This window comes from Anas acuta, chromosome 1, assembly GCF_963932015.1.
Source record: "Anas acuta chromosome 1, bAnaAcu1.1, whole genome shotgun sequence".
Lineage (NCBI taxonomy): Eukaryota > Metazoa > Chordata > Aves > Anseriformes > Anatidae > Anas > Anas acuta.
In genome coordinates, this window is record NC_088979.1 from 189563356 (window position 1) to 189583378 (window position 20023).

Sequence of the window (20023 nt, forward strand, 5' to 3'; positions counted from 1 at the left end):
GGTAAGGCAGGAGGCTGCAAGGGTGCTGTTGTACTATTTGAGGGTCAGATTAAAACATCTCCAAACCAGCTGTGGTTGTGCGAGCTCACCCAAGCCCTGCTCGGATTGGGGCCAGCTGGAGTTGAGCTTTGGGCTGCAGCAGCTGCGATCACCAGGCACCCAGGGAGGAATAAACCACAGCAATGCCCTCAGCACCTCCCTGTGGCTCCCACCCACCATAACGTAACGTGACATATGGAGAGCATTTCAAAGCTGTCCCATCCACCGCCAGGCTGGGGGTGGCAGTCATCCTCCACCCAGCTTATGAAAACTTTGCTTGCCCTTAATTCCTTCCCACCACTCCTAGCCTTGGTCCCTGCCTGTGAGAGGAGAGCTGCAGGGATGCTGGTGCCAGCCCAACTCTGCAGCCACCTCCCCCTGCCCCAAAGGTACCCCAAAGGCCAGAGGACAGTGCAGAAGAAGCCGTGTGGCATCAGAGAGTGGCTCTGGCTGCAGCCATGTCTTGTGGCAGCCCGGGAACGGGGCACGCTGTCACATCGGACATCCTGGACAAAACAGGACAGCAGTCAGATGGGGGTTGATGCCATCCCGCCGTGAAAAGATTAAACCAAGCACCAATTTAGCAGCAAGGCTTACTCCAGAGCATCACTTCCCAGCAGGGATGAGGCCACCCGCTGCCGGCCACTTTGGGGATGGAGAAGTCATCTTGTGTTAGCAGGGTGACACGTTGCGGGGCTGACAAGGAACCTCCTCTTCTGTTGTGATGTCGAGAGAGTGGCAATATGGAAAAAGGCTACAAGCAAATGATAATGCTTGGCTCCATTTAAACAAAATGACCCAAAACACACTCACTGCTATGCAGGAGGATGGCTGGAGGTGCTGGCAGGGCTGGCACAGGGTGCTGAGGGCTCTCCCTGTCCCGGTGCAAAGGGGAAGCCAGGGGCAATCCTCTGTGTGTGTGTGGTTTTGGGAGATTAAGCACTGAACAAATGCTGCCGTGCCCAAAAAATGTCATAAAAAAAAAAAAAAAATGGAGAAGAACAAGCTTATGAAAATCTGAAGTCTAGATAAAAACACACGGTACAGAGAGATTTAGCCTGTTCAATCTGTTTATCAGAAGGAGATTGAAAAGGAAACCTGATTACTGCATGGAGGAGGCAGCACAGGCAGCTAATGCAGGCATTGCAAGGCTCTGATGCTGTCGATCTGCCCCTCCTGGGCTCTGGCAAACCTCTGTGTGCTGTGGTGTGGTGGCAGCTGCACCCCAGCCCCACGCTGCCCTGTCCCTGCCGTCCCTACAGCCTGAGAGCTGGGGGCTGTGATGCAGAAAGAAGGGGGGAGCCACATATTCTCCATGGCACCGTGTCCCCGTGCTGTCACACCCCCGGCCTTCCCTTGTAGCCCGCACCCCGCTTCCTTCCCCACCTGCTTCCCTCCTCCAGCCCCTGTTTGGGATCTGCTCTTTCCACCCTCGTTTCCTCGGCAACCTGAGCCGGTCTCAGTTTCACATCAGGGCTTCATCTCCGCTAACCCAGCCCCTTCAGCCTGCTCCTGCACCTCCTGCCCTGATGGGCCCTGAAATGCTCCTCACTCCCTCAGACATAGACCTCCCCTACCCAAATTCCCACCGGGGACAGGCTCGTGGCTCAGCGCTTTGCTGGAAGGGGGCATTCATTTGTCCTTCTCACACCTGGATTCCCTGGGGGCTGGAAAAGCCTCACCCCGCTGTGGGGGCAGCCACCTGGCCCTGTTCTCATTGTGACAAAACGCACCCCGCATGGTGCTGGTCTGAGCGCGTGACAGGGCCGCTGAATGCAGGCCTTCTTTCTCCATGCCTACCCTGCACATCTTACAGAGCCGCATGAGATGCCCTGCTTTGATTTTTCAGTGTTATGGATTCTGTTAGCACTTCAGGGGGTATCAACGTCCCCCAGATCAGTGTGTTAGCTAAGGCAAAGGGCTCGCTTGTGTGCCAAGCAAATGGCTGCTTGTATCCTCCTGAAACCCAGATCCGAATGTGTCCTAAAAAAACAACTAACCAAACCAAATCCTGACCTCTGGAGCCCTCTCATCCCTATTGTGGGGAGCCCTTGGGGGACTGTGGGGCAGCAGGAGGGATGGTGCTAGGGGGCAATCACCAAGATCTCTCCCCCAACAGCTCAGCGCCACTGCGCTGGCCACCACCACGATCAGCAGGGCAGGGTTGTTACGTTTCACCCTGCCTTTAATTCCTGCTGGTGCTTTCCCCCACCTGCAGCAGCCCCAAAGCAGGCCCATGGTGCCAGGCCCACAGCAAAGGCCGCACAGCACCCAGGGGGTGGCCTTGCTGCAGATGTGGCAGCACCCAGCTGTGATGTCCAGGGGCCAGATCCTAAAAAGCTTGCAAAGATTTGAGAGAAGTGCTGTGGGATGCAGATCAGCCCAGAATCACGTCAGCAGAATTAGATCTATCAGTAATTGCTTTGTGAGAGTAGCCGGAGTGGAGGAAGCCAAAATCCAGAGTGTTTGACAGCAGGGCCACCGGCTTTTCATTACCCCACCAAGCAATGTGTGGTTTTGGTGACAAGTAATCCAAACAGCAGCCATCCGTCACCTTTACAAGCACTATCGGCCAGAAACCTAAAAACATAACCTGTCAGAGTAACTGATTAGCCTCCTCTCCCTGTCCCAGAGATAAGATCCAGCACCGATAGCGGCCTGCCCAGCGCTCTCCTTGTGCCTCCGTCTCCCCACCAGCGGTGGGGAGCCCTCTGCAAGGGACCAAAAGGCCACACAGCTTTGTCAGGGGTGATGCTGAACTTCCCAAGGGCTCAATGGCGGGTGGACACAGCAGGGAGGAGCAGGACCCATTTACCACTTCATCTAGAGGGTCTTCTAACAAATTTCTTAATAAAACATGCAGAAATAGAAATTAACAGTTTCTGCCCTTTCCCCCGTCGGTAATCAAGTCTGAATGCACAAACTGCTGCCAGAAAACTGCTTTGTGTTTGGGTAGAGGACGCTGAACCCCTGTTGGTGGATATCAGGACGCAGTAGTAGTGAGCAGAGCCCCCTCCAGCCCCAGCATCGCACTGGAGCTCACTGTTTCCAGTGGTGTGTTAAGGAGACATTTGGGCCACCCGTGCCTGTGAAAGGCCACAGGAGGCTTTTCAAAGAAGAAGTGCATAAACCCCATTTCCCTGGTCATCCCTCACCTTGGTACTTGTCATCTGCCACTCAGTGTGAGCTGTGGTTAATTACAGCCCTTAGCGACTCTGTCCCAGTGTGCCAGTCTCTCTCTGGCTTAAAACATATTATTTAAGACCACACCAATCATATTCAAAATTATTCTTCCCCTTCACTTATTTAAGCAAGCCCATAGTCTGTTTTAGCTCATTTTTCTGGACAATGCCATTTTCCATCTCTAAAAGGCGACCTGAGTACCCACACAAATAAAGCCTTGAGAAAGATTCTGTAATTAAGTATCTCACCTTTTATTTTGTTCATTTACACTTCTGGCACTGACAATTCTTTGAAGATATTTACTTTTATGTAAAGACCAAACTTCATTAAAGCAATCAGAACAGAAGTCAATTAAATAATCATACATCACTGAAGTTTCAGAAAATGTACAACACTTTCATACATTATAGGCTTGACTGGTTGCAAAAGGAAATGGCACGCTCGACATTGTTAAGAAATAACTTGGACAACCTGACAATTAGTTTTGCCAAAACCTGTTTTGTACTGAACACCATACCATGTGTCCTGATGGCACCATATGCATGTGATTACTGAACACAAAAGTATTTATTTCTATCAATTTGGTCTCCAATAATGTCCCCAAAAACCTTGAATGGAATTTGCTGCAGAAAGATCCGGTTGATGCTTTTGTAGGGTTGTGAGATTCCAGATGAAAAGCGGACACACAACTCGTGCCAATTCCCAGCTATGCCCCGGACCAGCAGGACACCCGAGTACATGAAGAATTTCAAGAATAATAATTCTAACAATTTCATGGGTACTACTCAAATACTTAACATCACACAGATGGCAGGCATGTGCTAGGCAGGAGCTGCGGTGTAAGGTGAGGCTGGAGCCCCAGCACCACAGAGCGCGGCGCTTCTCCCCCCGCCAAGCATCCCACCTGCCAGATGAAGTTTCTCCTGCAGAAGTCATACATTCAGTCCTCTCCGAAGTCTGTGTAATGTTTAAGGCAGCAAGAGAAATTTGCCTTTACTTTAATGCTGATGGTAAACTGTTTCCTTAAGAAAGACATGGACATTATTCGTAATTCATCAGCGCTCCCCTTATTTATACAAATGCGATGAAATGGAAAACCAAATTTTGAAAAATTGTATCTTAGCAGGACTGAAGAGTGTAACTGAACCATAGTTGAAGCTTTATAATTACACAAACCAGGTCATTCAGATGTAACACACCGAGTAGGAACAACGTGAGGGATCTGGGTGATCTCTGGGTTCTTGAGGCCTGATTCTGGTCCAGCTTCCCCTGGTGTGCATGAGCTCTACTGAAGCTGACAAGTGAACGCCTCCAAGGAGAGGCATGGATAAGATTAAAAACATGCCGCTGGTTCACACTAACAGGTCATCGTGGCTAAAGTATATGCTCATATACAGAACTCTGGAACACCATTAACACCCATTTACAAAACACTACAGTGATGGTTATTGGCACATAAAAAACTCCTCCTCTATATGAAAACATACACAAAATAGATAAGAACTGCCATTTTTTTTTTCAGACTTTTAAAATCTATAATATAGTTGCCTTTAAGGAGTTTTTACCCCCAGTATCACAAACAACAATATTTCTTTAACAATGTTCACCTAGATTTTACTGTGCTGACGTTTTTAACACTGCCACAACCTAGACCACTTTGTGGATTATGCTTAACTGTACTGTACACAAGGCGATGGAGATCGATAGAAAACCACTAAGATTTTTGCACAAAAATGTGACTTGTTAAAATCCAGAGAACAATCGAGTCACTTGATAGGCAGCAGCTACATGTAAGCTGTAAATGTTACCCGCAATAAAAACACATTTTGCCATAAAGCACATATTGTGGAATTATCTGCTTCTGGCCTGGTACACAAAGCTCTATTTTCTTCCCAATGCAGAGGAATGGGTTTTGGTTAGCTTGACTACCTCTGAAAAAGTGCACAGATTTCTTACTCTTTAAAGTGCTTCGCAGAACCCGCTCTTCTGTCTTTATTTCTACTCTGAGACCTCTGTACAACAAAGACTCTGCCCCTTCCTTGCCTAGCAATGTTTGGCTAACAGAGCCTCTTTGGCAAGTCCAAGTAGACTTCCCAGACGACCATGTTGGTGTAGTGTTAACGTTGAGACGTGGGAAGTTGGGCATAAAGCTGAGGAGCACATGGTCTAGCTTTAATTAGCCCGTGGAATGGCACCCAACACCCTCGTGTCCAAAGGGAAGACCCTCACTCAGGGCTGGGGCCCTCAACATCAAACCCTCTCCTGAGGCCCAATCGGAGGACTTGAAAGGGCAAAAGAGATTTCACAAAGGAAACTAAGCATTAGCTTTGCAAACTCTATTGCCACGTCCTCACCCCCTTCCTCCCCTTGGTCTGCCCATCCCCGTTCCCACCCACAGGACCACCTGTGCTGAGCACCTGCTCTCCAGGCCCCACCTCTGGGTCCCGCGGTCCTTCTGCCTCACAGGAGGGAGGTCACCGACGCCTCCTTTCAGCTCTGGCACCCGTCCCTACTCAAACATGACTTTGTGGAGCTGTCAATGCATCATTTCTTCCTTCCCCGCTCCCCACCCTACCTCCCACTCTGGTGAAATGCTGCTTTTTCCAACTCTCACAAAAATAAGTCAGCACTGGAACAACGCTCCTTAGGACGTATCCTCTCTTGTCACAAGATGTCTGACAGAGCTGTCACCGCAGCTCGCTGGGTTGCAAAAGTTTGGGAGCGATCTGAGGCACATGCAACAGTGCAACTTCAGCCCTCCGAATGAGTCCTAGGGGCTTGATTTGTTTGATGTTTATTTTCAAAACAGGTTTGTTCCGCCTTTTAAAGCCTGATTTTGATCAACAAAGTGACAGGGGGAAGAAACTAGTTGTAAATTACCTCACCACCCACCCCAACACTTAACAATTTAACATGGTTAATAAACTAGTATAGGCGAATTAAATTTTAAAAGATTAGAAGTGCATCAGGAATGGTTTCTTTTATGCTCCTCTTAGGCCAAAACCTGTAAAGAATCAGAACTACTAAAATATCTCAAATTGCTGTGCGCAACCAAGATGGGATTCATGCAAAGCTCTACCAGCATCATTAAGCTAGCACTCCTGATGCACAGAATACCTGAATGAAATGTGCAGTCCTTGTGAAGAAACCATTTCACATCTTCTGCAGAAAGCTTTCAATAGAATGATATTGTGCTTAGACACACTATTTATGCTACTTCATAAATTTAAGAAATTATTCAGCTTTTTATTCTTTTGTCTGGAATGTTACTACGTCTACCCCTAGCAAAATCTCTTAAAACTTAAAATATGCACAAATATAAAAAATCTTTGCAAAATAGAAACATTTATTTAATTTTCTCCATACATTATAAATGTTCACAGATTCTAAAAATAAAACCCTAATTGCGTAAGATTAATTTCAAGTATTTGACCTCATTTTTATGATACATAATGCTTGGTGCCAGGTTGGGTATTTCTAAGGTGTGGAATGTTTTCTTTGTGTAAAGCAACCTTTGTTGTCCTGCTTTTGGCTGGGATGGAGTTAATTTTCTTCCTAGTTGCTGGAACTAGCCAAAACCAGGACACAACCCTAGGAGGAAGACTTTAACCCAACTCTTTGCAGGTGGGAAACGGGTGACAGCAAAGAAGCCGGTATTTTTTCCACCCTCATAACCAGTAGCAACTGGTGATGAACTGGTGACGAACAAAATGGTTGTGTTTTGATCGCTTTGCCTCCAGAAAAAGGGCACGGGATGCAAAATTTCAGAAAACTGCTTCCAGTGAGACTGATCTGGTGTGAGAAAATGAGCCTAGCGCCGCACACAATCCCATGCTACTTTTGAGAACATCTGTGGAACAATGCTGGCAAAGAAAGATGGTCTGCTGCTGCTAGAAAGCCCCAGCACTGCCTGAAAGAAATAAAAAGAGGCTGATCTTGTGCCAGCGATCTTTATGGGGACTTTGTTTCGGTTATGCTACGGAAATGCTGTGGTTTCCTCTGCCTGTGGACATGAGCACAGCTGAGCAGGGGGTAAGCGCTGGAACCGGGAGCGCAAACCACTTCCACCAAGGGACCTGCAGCATGAGCGTGGGGTCGTTTTGGGGGATCAGAGCTGTAAGGCCCTCTTCTGAAATGCCAGTAAATGCCCACTGAAATCTGTCTCTGTGTAGGGCACCAGGTGAGCACAGGGCGGGCGTTAAACACCTCTTCACTTGCTGTTCTGGACAATAAAACTGCTCTGAAGAAGGGTCTTCCAGCACATGTTTTTTCACCCTGAATTCACCCTGATTTATTTTTTTTGTCTGTGCCAAGCATCCCTTTTCTCCTGTTAGGTACTGCACCTTCGGTGGAGGCTCTGAAGAGTGAATGCAAGGCGCGAAGCACTGCGCGCTTATGGGAGAGGGAAGATCGAGGGCTTCGAAGTGCAGCCCCCTCGCCACCAAGGGGAGGGAGGTTCAAGGTCAGTCAGCTCCTCGCAACGACTCATTTGCAGTTCCCCCTGCCTGCTCTGCTTTCCCCTTTTATTCCCAGTCAAGTTACAGAAGGATGCTCTAAAATGTTCTCTTTCTAAAAATACTTCTGTGATAAACGAAGTAAAAAAGAAATTAACCCAAAATATATCCAATCACTGAAGTTCAATAATTCGAGTAAGAAACCCCCCCGTATAAGATCAGATAGCGTAGTGTCAGACTTCATCATTACAATGAAACCCCACAGATTACCCAATAAAAATAACTTAGTAACAAATGTCCAGTTTCATTTTGACAGTACTCCTACCCTCAAAATATTTTTCAACCTTAAAAAGTGCACAAAACATATCTATAAAAGCTAGAGAACCCAACAAAATAATCTTAAAAAAATTAAAAATAAAGGTATTTTTACCAAATAAATGGGGAGCAGCCCACAGGCAGAGGAGGCTTTCCACATTCTTTCATGAAGCAAATGTTTCAAAGATAAAAATTTGAGTTTTCAATGCTTTCAAACTCATATCTCTGAAGAATTAAAGCAGTGAAAGGAAACAGGAGAAGGAAAAAAACAATATTTTTATGTAGCTGCATAAAATTCAATTTGCCAAGGCAAGCAATCATGGCAGGTGAATAAAATGCCATTAATATTTTCATTACCATGCTAAAGGCAGCCAAGTTGATTTTTGTGCCTGACATTTTCTTGACAGTTTTGCAATGCTTCAGTAAGGCAATTAATATGAGATGTAGGCTTCTGCCCAACACGAATATTTTTCTTTAGATCCAGCAAGACACTGGTTGACTAAGGGCATTTGAAGGAAAAATGTGCTGGGATTCACTTACTCTGCATATATGAAGATAAACTGAAGGCAATATGATTATTCATGAGCAAAAGGCACAGGAGGGATGACCACTGTGCATTTTGCAGCAGAAAACCTCTCCCCTCCTTTTATTTCTTTTAGCTCATGAAATTTTGTGTTCAAAACTAGGCACAAACCCAAATGTTCAAATGCAAAAAAGGAAAACAAAAATCGTTCATTTCCAACTAACTGCAGCCTCTGTGTTGTCCATAGCAATATGCACCAGCTCATTTGTACACGTGGCCACATGCTTAGCTCTGTTTTCCTGCTACTGGGATGTTATTTTTGGCAGTGTATCTCACAAACACCAACTACTGATCGTAGTGTGTCCTCAAAGAGCAGCAGTGGCCAGACGGCCTGGGATAACACAGCCTCAATGCCACCCTAGTTAGACACCGCCTAGGTGACTATGGCTCTCTACTCGTTATCTCAAATGAACACAAACGCAATTCTGTCGGGGTAAATTTGGGCAATGTTCCCTCTGATAGACACATCAGATATTTGTAGTTTCATGATCAGATAAACCTTTTAAATGGTTACCATTACAGCAGCATCATTCGTTGCGTTACATAGCAGAGCTATTTGCTAGGCTGCTATGGGATGGGGATCGGACAGATGCTGGCTGCTTTCTGATTAGCTACTGCATGATTTTAATTTTTGTCAGTATTGAAGATAAGGACAACCACTGATCACCTATATAGCCTTCTATATTCACCTGGTACAGTGCACTGTACGAAATACCTTGTGATGGTGTGGGATTGCACACACCTGGTTGATTTATATAATCGTGGAATTTAGTCTCTGTTGGAAGCCATTGCTTTTTGTTATCAAGAAAACATGAGCATATTGATTTCCTCCCAAACGGAGCGTTTTTGAACATGAAGGCATTTTTAACTAGACAGTAGAAAGGAGAACCAGACCAGAAGCAGGGCAGTGAGGTCACCAGAGAGCTGCTTTTCCCCCAGAAGGCTTTTAAATGATTAAATACATCAGCAGCTGAAAATTATTCCACATCAGAAGCATCATTGTCAGAAAGATGGTAATTACTTCCCTTCACCCGAATATACTCAATATACCTCCCTTCATCAGAATCTGACATACCACATGTACATAGCCTGTTTTCAAACAAAGATTCAATTTCCTCTAGTTTTTTCCCTTTAGTCTCAGGAAGGCAGCCATAGATGAAAACGAGTCCCAGGCCGGCAAACCCTGCGTAGAGGAAGAAGGCTCCTGCAATGTAAAACAGTACGCACAGTCAGTTACAGAACATCCCATCCCCTCCTCTGCCTCCACACAGGGGAACGGCAGAAGCAGCAGGCTGTGGATATCAAAGCGGCATGTAAGAGCGAAGGGGAGGGACACCATGAGCTGCTTGGCTGTGGGTGTAGAAGACTGCTTTACTACATGACTGCAACAATTAACAAAAGCAATTTAATTTAATATGGAAGAGAAGACTCGTCCTTTTTTTTGGCAAGTCATTCTGCTGTTAAGATAAACAGCAACTAGTCCATAGCCAATAAAAAAAAGCAGATATGGAAGGCAAGAACTTTCTTAGTTATTCTTAACAGCAAAGGAATCACTAAGACAACTGCCAAAGATGAGAAGTTTCAGCAAAAAAGAAACAGTCAGGATTAAAACAATGTTTGTGACTCTGACATCTAATTATTACTTATAATTCCTCTGCAAAGAAAACTGACAGTGAGAAAGAGCTCATCTCCCCTGCTACCCACCTCAACTAGAGGGACAGAGAAAGGACTGAAGGACCAAGAAACATTTACCTGCAATTTGTTTCCAGACCAAAGACTCTAAGGAATGACAAGTGCTGCTGAAAGGCTCTGCACTAGTTATGATATGAAGGGCACAAAAACTCAGTAGCAACTTAATGTAATTTAAATGACTCGTACTGGAGTGGCTGAGCACTAATCTGACCATCTCTCCACAGGCTTCAGCAGACAGGACTTAATCAACAGCTGGGAGCAGGACGATAGCATCTTCAGCTACACGGCTGTTTCTGCAAGGACCATCTAGTAATGGCCTTGGATGCCATCACGAAATGGAAAATTGCTGATGCTGTCTTTTTAAGTGGAAGACAGCATTTTTCACCAAGCCAAAATGTATTTTTTTTTCAGCTTCTCTGCTTTATGCAACTTTCTAGATTCTCCGTCAAGGACAGAAAGAAATGTTTCTTATGAAAGCAGGACCAAACTCCAGGCAGGTCATATCAGGTCTCTGGTTTTACTAGACCACAGTTAGCTGAGAACACTGTGTTCACAGTTGGAATTTTACAGCAAAACAGACTTTAAGTCCCAGAACCCAAACAGAAGAAAATCTATGCACCAGTGCCAGCACAGCACCCATGGACACACACTGTTTCTTACCATAGTATGTCAGATATTCAGCCGTATGCAGAAAGGTCAGTGACACAAGCACGTTGAAAACCCAGTTGACTCCAGATGAGCACGCGTTTCCTGTACTTCTAGCCCAAAGTGGGTAGATTTCAGAATTGACAGTCCAGGGCATGGGACCCATCCCTAAGAATTACAGAAAGATCAACCTCAACTTAATGGCTGGACTGAAGAGCAAGTTTAATGCGTAGTCTCACCATTTGACATTTTACCTTTATGATTTTTTACACTTATGCACAAAAACAAATGTTTGCTTACCAGGTGCAAAGAAAATCAAGTACAAAATAAGGCCCAGAAGTGCTGTCCAAGAGTACGGAGTGGGGCAGAAATTGTATGCCCAAAACAAATCTTCCTTTTTGAATACAGTTTCATTGGAACACCTGAAAAATAACAATAAGATCCAGTATTAAAGAATTTTCAGGGAAATAGATGACATCTCAAAAACATGGCACATAACATCGTATGAAAAGCTGACAAGTGTGAAATTAAGAGAGCAAAGCTCCACCCTGTTTTATCAAGAACTTTTGAGCCAAATACTACATTCAGAAATGTACTTTTTCCTGTGCCTTACAGATAACATTGTGCTTGATTGTGTGGCCTTAGGAAGAGCACCCAGTAGCACACTCCTGAATTTAAACATTTGACCTGTATCTACTCCTTCAAATGCATTGTCTTTACTAAGCCAGCAGTCATACCAAAGCCAATGAGGCTGTTCACATGAGTATCACACAGCGCAGCAAGAGCTGCAGCAGCAGGACTTTGAGCTCAAGATGCAAGAATTTAGGTCAAATGAAAGTTAGTCACCGTTAGTCACTGACGAGCTGTACACAGTGCATGGTGGGTGTAACGAGTAAAGTCTACTGAGTGTGCCACAGCCAAGTGAAGTTGTACAGAAAAGAGAAATAAACTTTCTTTTCTTCACAGTGAAATAATTAAGAAGGCGGCAGTATTTCTAACTAGAAAGTAAAAAGCAGAATAAACAGAAGTAAACAGTGCCTGAGCTACTAAAAGAAAAAGTGATTTCATTGCCAGGACTATGCAGAAATTGCATATTTCTAGGAATAGATATAAAATCATGTATTTTCATCTGACTGCTAACAATATATTATATTTTAAAGGGATACTTGCAACTTAATCTTTTTGTTATAAATCTCAGTTTTGAAAATTAGCATTTGTCTAAATGGACAAGTTATTGCTGTAACTAGAGAAACTTCAGCTGCAATCACATCAATTGCTACAGCTGAAAAAATGTGCACTTCTGGGAGAGCAGACTTAGGCAGACACCTCCCTTTCATATGCAAACCATGTTATTTACTTGAGGAGCAGAAATCACAGAGCGCTGAACATCTGCCTGGACTACAATTTCCAGATTAGCTGAGTATGGATGTGAAGGATAGACCCTCTCATCTGCACGAAAACTGGAATGAAGCCTGCAATAGGTGATAAATGATAGCTGACAATGAAAAGTGAGATGGGGGAGCAAAGACACCCTGAAATGCTTCAGGGGACTGACCACTGCAGTAGACTTTCAAAAGCAAGTTCCAACCAAACATTTCCTCTCCAACTTTTCTGTTCTGCAACAACCAGCTGGCCCCAGGCTGAGCTCATGCTAGTGAGCACTGGTGGCCAACCCACCACCTGTTCTGGGGCAGAAACCATGCTCATGTTGGCACGAATGTACCCATAAAACAACATTTAAAGCAGAACACCACTATAAAGTCCTAAACCCAGTTTCAGGACAGCTGGAAATCCAGAATTCAAATACACTTAAAAGGGAGGTTAAACCAAGAAATCCTGGAAAAAATCCATGTCCAAAACCACAGACAAACCCTTGCAATTATCTCATTCAACACACACAGATTCAGTTTGGGGATGAATAAAACATGGACAACAGAGTTCAACCAAATACCCCTCAAAAGATGTCCCTCAAGCCTGAGTACAACAGGCCTGTGGCCTCAGCTACCACCTGGCCACCAGATCACTCAGCAGCCTAAGATGCTGGCAGCTGCCCAATCTGGTATTTTCACCACCTCTCAGCCAAAAGTACAACTGCCAGCCTTGTTATTTCTTCATTGTGCTTCTCTGTATTGCCCCAGGTTCTTTCTTATGTCACTTTGCGCTTTCACAGCTTAGCTTGGCGTCTCTTTTATGTTATGACAGCTAGGCCGGGATCATTCCCTGTTGGCGTCCACCTGACACTTCAATACTGCCTTACATTTCTCTCATCACAGATGGCTTAAATCACTTTTGAGCCATGTCTCAGATACAGAAGACTGAACTGTGCTGGAGAACTATTCCTATGTTTAAGCCAGCAATTCCTTACACATTAAGAAAACGATGTCTGCAAGATTAATTACTTAACCCCTGGAGATGGCATTGCCGCCTTCCGTCCCGGCCTGCTCTGTATCTGCACCACTGCGAAACCACGGGATTGCTCAATGTCACACATTTGTACAACTGCACATTTGCTTCTTTGCTGGTACTCTAATTTCATTTGCAGGTGTTTGGTAATGAATACAAGCTGATTAGCATTTTAAAATGTCTTGATGCTGAAATCGGTTTCTCCAGTTGGTCCAGCCAGATCGGCAGCTCCTCAGAGAAGAGCCTCACACTTTCTCTCAAACGTTGCTGTAAACAAAGACGTACTTGGTTTATTATCTTGCATCCATCTCTACAAGTGCAAACCAACCTGCTGATTCATACGGACACAACCGCAGGGAGGTCTGGATGTTTTTTTCCCCCACTACCTCTCCCAGATGTGTCCTACTTTCAACAAAGTGGAACACAAAGTACATAAAGGAAAAACAGATGTCTCTGAAGCCTCCTATTGCTGAAGCCACTGACTTCTCTGCTGTCTGACAGCAACTGAGAGGAAATTCAGTTGCAAGAAAGCAGATTCAGGACACTGAAACAGGAAAAATAGCACTGAAGACTAGATTTAACAGAAACCTTGCAGTAATAAGCTTCTCTGCTTTGCTTATCCTTTGGTAGCAAAATAGGATGGAACACGGAATAAAAGCAAAGATATCTGCATTTGCTGGAGTTTTGTAGTTCTGGATATGTAGAAAAATAGTACATCGCCAAGACTACATGTCTAGGGATTTACTTAGGCACTGTCACTGTGCTAATTCTTGCTGCACTATCAGTCCTACAACTGCTATTATTTTGCTAACAAATACATTAATAATGACTGGATAATATCAGATAAAATTCTGAATTTGGTTCTGTATTAAGGGAGCATCTGTGATGGAAAGCAGTCAAGAAGCTACTGATCTCTTCACCAGTTGAAAAGCACAGAGAAAACTCCATGTAAAGAGCTCACAAGTTAAATTATGCAGTCAGGTACCACCGCAAGGAGTGTGTAAATAAAATGTTCTGGGTAATTAGTACAAACTGTGAAGAAAGACCACATCATTTCCTCTGAAATTACTGCCAAAGTGAAAACACGACAGAATTACATTGAAAATCTTTACCATGAATTTCTTTCATTATGTATTTTCCCCAGACAATTTAAGAAGCTCATCTGTCTTAATTAGTGAAAACCCAACTTTCTGACAATTGATGTGAACAATTCTACTGACTGGAAATAAATCAGAACAGCAGTAGATTTCTACATTATATGAACTATATACTTGGTTTCACAGTCACAGAATCCATCCTTTCTCAGACGCAGCCTGTAGTTCAGAAGATCTAAAGCCTTGAACCTCAACTCCTAAATTACTTTTATACAGCACATTAAAAAGGTGGAAGAAGGGTTGTTGCAGGTTGTCTAAGATGTTATTGTTAATAACAAGAGGATGAAACAGGATAAGACCAATTCCTTGATAATCAGTCTAAATTATCCTAATACTTGAGCCAATTTAGCAGTAGAATAATTCTCAAGTACAACATAGAAAACTACAAACTAGGGAAACTGTTAGATGTTATGTAGCAAAGGCCATGTTAGCACAGCACAGGAAAGCTGATTTTCTTGTCAAAATTCCATTAATTTTTACTTTGCTGCAGAGTGAGGACTGTGTCTCTAAAGATATGGCTTTTGTTGGAATTAAATATTTCATTCTGAACAGTTCGTATATTTTTAATATGAAGGTTACTCACTTCTCATTGTCTTTTATGCCCTTCAGAAGCATCTTAAATGGATTTAGATCTAAAAATCCTAAAAGGTCAAAATTCAAATCAAATCAGACTATGGAAATAAATTACTTCTAAAGAAAATCACTAGTGTTATCATTCATATCCCTAAAAAGCTTGTTAGAGCAGGCTTATTTCAAAATTACACATCCTGCTCTGAGATAAATTTTAACATCAGGGTCTGATGATACATAAAGAATTTAGATCTAATTCACAGTTTTACTAATCTGCTATTTCTTTGTTCCAACAGGAGTAAAACTACTTAAGGGCTGTTACTATGTCAGACTTTTGTGTCTGGGTTATCAAGATGAAGATAATTGACAATTTATCAACTTAGTCTCTGGTGTAACACCAATTCAAGGGATTTTAAAAAATCTCTGTGAAAGAGATTAAAAAACCCCCTCCTTGTGTAGGGTGCTGACTTTTATATCATGCCAGTCAGTCAAAATGAATATAAATTTATGCCAAGATTATTGACTCAGCTTTTCACCAGAAATTTGGTCATGGAAAGGACAGAGCAGAAAACAGACCTAGTTAAGAATAACAGGTTCTAGGACTACGAAAGGTTTTTATGGAAGATGTTTGAGGAAAACTAAAATTATTTATCCACAAATAATTACTAGTTCTGTGGAAGAATCTGTTCCTTGAGATTTGGGTTAGTTCTTACAGTTTCTCTGTCTCTGCTGAAGATCTTGAGTTGTCTGAACAGACCTCCATCTTTAAATTACTTAAAGGAGATAATTTAGTATGGTTACAGTTTAATTGTGTAATAATTTCATATTAGTCAGACAAGTAACTAAGGAAAATTTTGGAAACTGCCTCTATAGTGTCCATCAGGTGAAGCTTGGGTTCAGGTTGATCCAAGATGTGCCTGGAATTAATATTCACTGGCTCTAGTGTCAGGGGAGTTCACAGCTACAGGTTCTTTCCTCTGGCTTCTCTAATCCACCAATATGGAAAGAAGTGACATTAGCATAATCCATAAAAACCAGTGAAACTGTAGGGTATAGTTTCACTATAAATCAGTATATTCTGATTTGAAGAAAAAGTTCTGCTCCTTACAGCACCTAATTTTATTTATCTGTATATATATACACATATATGGCAAGATGCTATCTGAAGTCTCAAACTTTCCTAAAGGCAAACAACAAATTAACTTCGAAACAACTAATAGCTGAATCAAAACTGTCTCAGGGTCCCCTAGCTACTGGATGCTGTGCTTCAGAGAAGAGACACTGGAGATCTGTGACTCTCTGGACAAGTTTGCATCCACTGCTTTGACTTTGTTGTTGACAAGGAGAACTAACTCACCCATTAAACCAAATGTTGCTAAAAATATGCAGGTGAAATTTCTTATGACAAATGATGGCAGTTGAAAAAAACAGACAGAAAAGCATAAAACAGATGCAGCCTTGAAAAATGTACTCATAGAATTTAATAGTATTCACCTAGACATTACTTAACCTTCATCACATAAAAATATCATCAGCATTTCGGGACATTTATTGCAGCCATTTGCTAACACTGGAAATGATTTTTTAAAACATCAACATGCAGCCTAAAGTCTTGGAAATGCAGTTCAGTTTACTGCAAGAAAACTCCTGTCAAATGAGTTTGCCCATCAATGAAAAACTGTCTTTATCACTGTGAAGCCCACTGCTATAGGATCTGTCAGTTAAGCATGTAGAGCAGTGAGCAGAACTTGAACAAAGAACTGAAACCACAGCGATTTAATTGGACAATAGCTGCAGTAATTGCCACTGTCCAAAATATCTAAAAAATCTTATATTGAACAAAAAAAGTAATTTCTTTCTCCATGCAATGCATTCCATGCCAAGTCTGTTTAGGAGCAGCTACTATGGCTAGCACAATGCCAACAGGAGGATGTTCTCCTTGGGCTGAATGACTGGCACTTCTTATTCTGCATCTGGGAGACTGAAAGCAAATATTCAAAGATCAACTGAAAAAATAATAGAGAAGCCTGGTCACTTTGCACATTTCAGAGCCAAAGAATTCAGAAAAGCCTTCTTTATTGTGTGCTATAGGATGGGAATTTCTAATAATGTGTTACATTTAAATGAATATTTCTTACAGATCTGTGTGGAGACAGCTAACACATATAGAAATAACCATCAGTTATTCACCACGAGCACCTCTTTCCGTATTGGCTGTTGTCTTCTGATCCTTCGTTTGACTTCTTTCTTACAAAGAGACTGAGACCCTACAGACTGCTAAAATCTAAAATCAATCATAAGGAGTTTTTCACTGTAACTCATACACACTGTTAAGGTAAAAAAAAAACAACAAACCTTAATATTTATTGAAGCAGAAGACCTTACTGAAATAACTACTTCACAGAAATATTTCTAAGACATAACTGCTTTCCATCATGCCTCTTGGTCTTGTCAGAAAGCACACCTGCATCAGATTCAGTACTGACTTACCTGTTTCTGACCACCTAGACACAGAAGCACATGCTTTTAATACATATGTGCAAAAAAAAAAAAATAATAAAAAAAAAATTGTTAAGGACTTTTAATTCAAACACTTGCATTTTCCCCAACTGAGAATTTTTTGCTTTGCAACTGCATCTGAAGCTGTCCAGTAAAGAGAGTGTCAGAGCTATTCTTCAATGTGAACAGACTGAGACTACCAAATGACTGAAAACAGGACCAATTTTTTCCCATGAGAAATAATTCTCCCGTATTCATCACACGAAGAGGGTTTTTAACTGTTTGCCATGCTGGCTGTTTCAGTATTTGTGTGACTACTTCTGAGCCGAGGGTGGGCAGCACAGGTCCTGCATCTTTTGCCAAAGGAAGCAGCTTGGCTGTATGGCAGTGTCCCTTTGGGTGCTTTGTTAGCTGCTGGTCTGAGCCAGCAGCTTTTTGTGATTAAATAACTCAATGCCTGATGACAGATGTTCAGTTTTGGATTTGTTTTGGGACTGGAAGTTCTCTTTAATATTGCAATCCTATTCCTACCCTTTCAAAGTTCAACTTCCTACTCCTTTAGACTTCATTTACACCACAGTGCTGTCTTCTGAGCTCTGCTGGCCTCCTGCAGGCTGCTGGCTACAGTTGTCCCACACTGCTGTCAGGCCACAGCTGCTTCAAGCTTCATTTTCCATCACATCTACCGGGGACAGAGAGAGGCAGACCCTTGGTACCTACCGCACCGTTGTCAGGCATGCTTCTCTCATCATCTGCTCTGCTCTCCTTGCCTTGACACACAGACTCAAACAGGACAAGGGAAAATGGCTTATACCTGATGTTAAAGCCCTCCCAGCTGAGATATCGCAGCAGCTGGTAGCATTTGGTAGGTACACCCATAAGCCAGTCTCAGATATGGCACACTTAAAAACTAGGAACAGAAATACGTGAATACACATTTTTTGTTACAGGACACATGATTACCTTAACCACACCATATATATTTGATTTCGTTTTCTTCCCGAACTTTTTTCCACTATTCTGAAGTAACAGATGGTAATAAAATTGTCAGGAAGCATCTGACGTACCTGTGTTCGAGAGAGTGCCCCCTTCTCATCCTAATTCTGATCCTGATCGGACACACTCAGTTTCCCCCAGCATAAATTAAAGTTAACTAGCAATAATTAAATCGTATGGTTTCATAATTCTGTCATGAACAAATCATAAATAATTCAAATATTACATTAATAATGCATAAACTTGTGGGGGCTCATACAACAACTATGGAAAATAATCATCATCTGTTCACCTAAACAACCTGCAGTCATGCCTGCAGAATTTTAATGGACAGAATTAAAATTAAAACCTGATCAAAATGCAAACTCTTAATTAGATTTGAGTATAAGCATCTTAGCTTAACATCACTGTCCTTCATGCATTTCTACCTGTGCTCACTTCAATGACTTTAGTCATTACATAATAGGTCAGAGTTTCAAAATACGACAATATCCTGTACTTCTAAACATCAGACATTTTCAGGTACCAAATAACTGATGGTACAAAAGTAGCTGCTCAGTCAAGAGACAACAATGAAGGAGAAAAGAAATGAACAGAAAGATCATAAATCAACATTTTGTGCTTTTTAAAGGCTTTTTTGCACTTTCTTGCAGAAAAAGGCTTATAAAAATGTTTAAATACGTACTTATATACAATGCACATCTTAAAACAATACTTTAAATATAAAACTCAAATATATAAATATATTACCACACAAACTGAGTGTACAGAGGTCCAATCTATAATATATATATAAGTTTAAGGCTTAAACATCAGGCAGAAGGCTTGGGTAACACCCAGCTAAGGGATTCACAGGTTGAAATCATAGCTGTAAAAATCAGATGTGGTATTCTCAAGTTAGGAAGCCATGACACAAATGTATTCTTATGTATACCCAGAAGACTATTTTTAGGGTTTGGAAAAGTAAGATTCAGTGACACCTACAGTAAGGAGAGATGACTCTTAAGATGGAGAATCAAATGCCAGTGTATACAATCAATAAACAACAGTATTATCTGGTAATTATTTTGGGATAAATTCTTCATAAAACTTAGTAAATTATTTAAAGATACTTTTTTTTTCTTTGTAGTCACATAGAGATGCTTTTGTTTCTTTAGAAAAATATATACATTCTGAAGAGCTTTTTCCCAGATGTATGACTCACTCATTAGCTTGATATGCTGATATTTAGCTGCAGAAAATATTTCTCCAAAATACCAAACAAAGCTTCACTGACCCTGGATGTCACACAAGGTCAAAGTTGCAGAAAGGTGACGCTATAGAAGAAGCAAAGCCCACATCTGCTAAATGCTTTTGTAAGAAGAGAAAATAACATATTTTTGCAACTTTAAAGATCAATCTGTGTATTTGAAAGCTAAAAAAAGGAGTATGAAAATGAATCAACTAAAGAGTGCATTGTTTCAGGTATGGCTGAGACAGTGGACGATGTA

General features: G+C 42.3%; 1 protein-coding gene across 3 annotated transcripts in view; it reads right to left on the minus strand.

Annotated features, from left to right (window-relative positions):
* Positions 1–3449: 3449 nt before the first annotated feature.
* The window catches only part of SLC2A13 (solute carrier family 2 member 13), a 154981-nt gene continuing 138407 nt past the window's right edge, over positions 3450–20023 (minus strand). For 2 of the 3 annotated variants that reach the window (XM_068669740.1, XM_068669742.1), the window contains 3 exons: positions 11212–11333; positions 10927–11079; positions 7513–9778 (listed from right to left, as the gene is read on the minus strand). In XM_068669740.1, the coding sequence (XP_068525841.1) occupies positions 9552–9778; positions 10927–11079; positions 11212–11333 (502 nt within the window). In that variant the 3' untranslated portion in view covers positions 7513–9551. Of the gene's footprint in view, positions 7133–7512; positions 9779–10926; positions 11080–11211; positions 11334–20023 lie in introns of those variants that run through there. The other variant, XM_068669741.1, reaches the window with a different exon arrangement.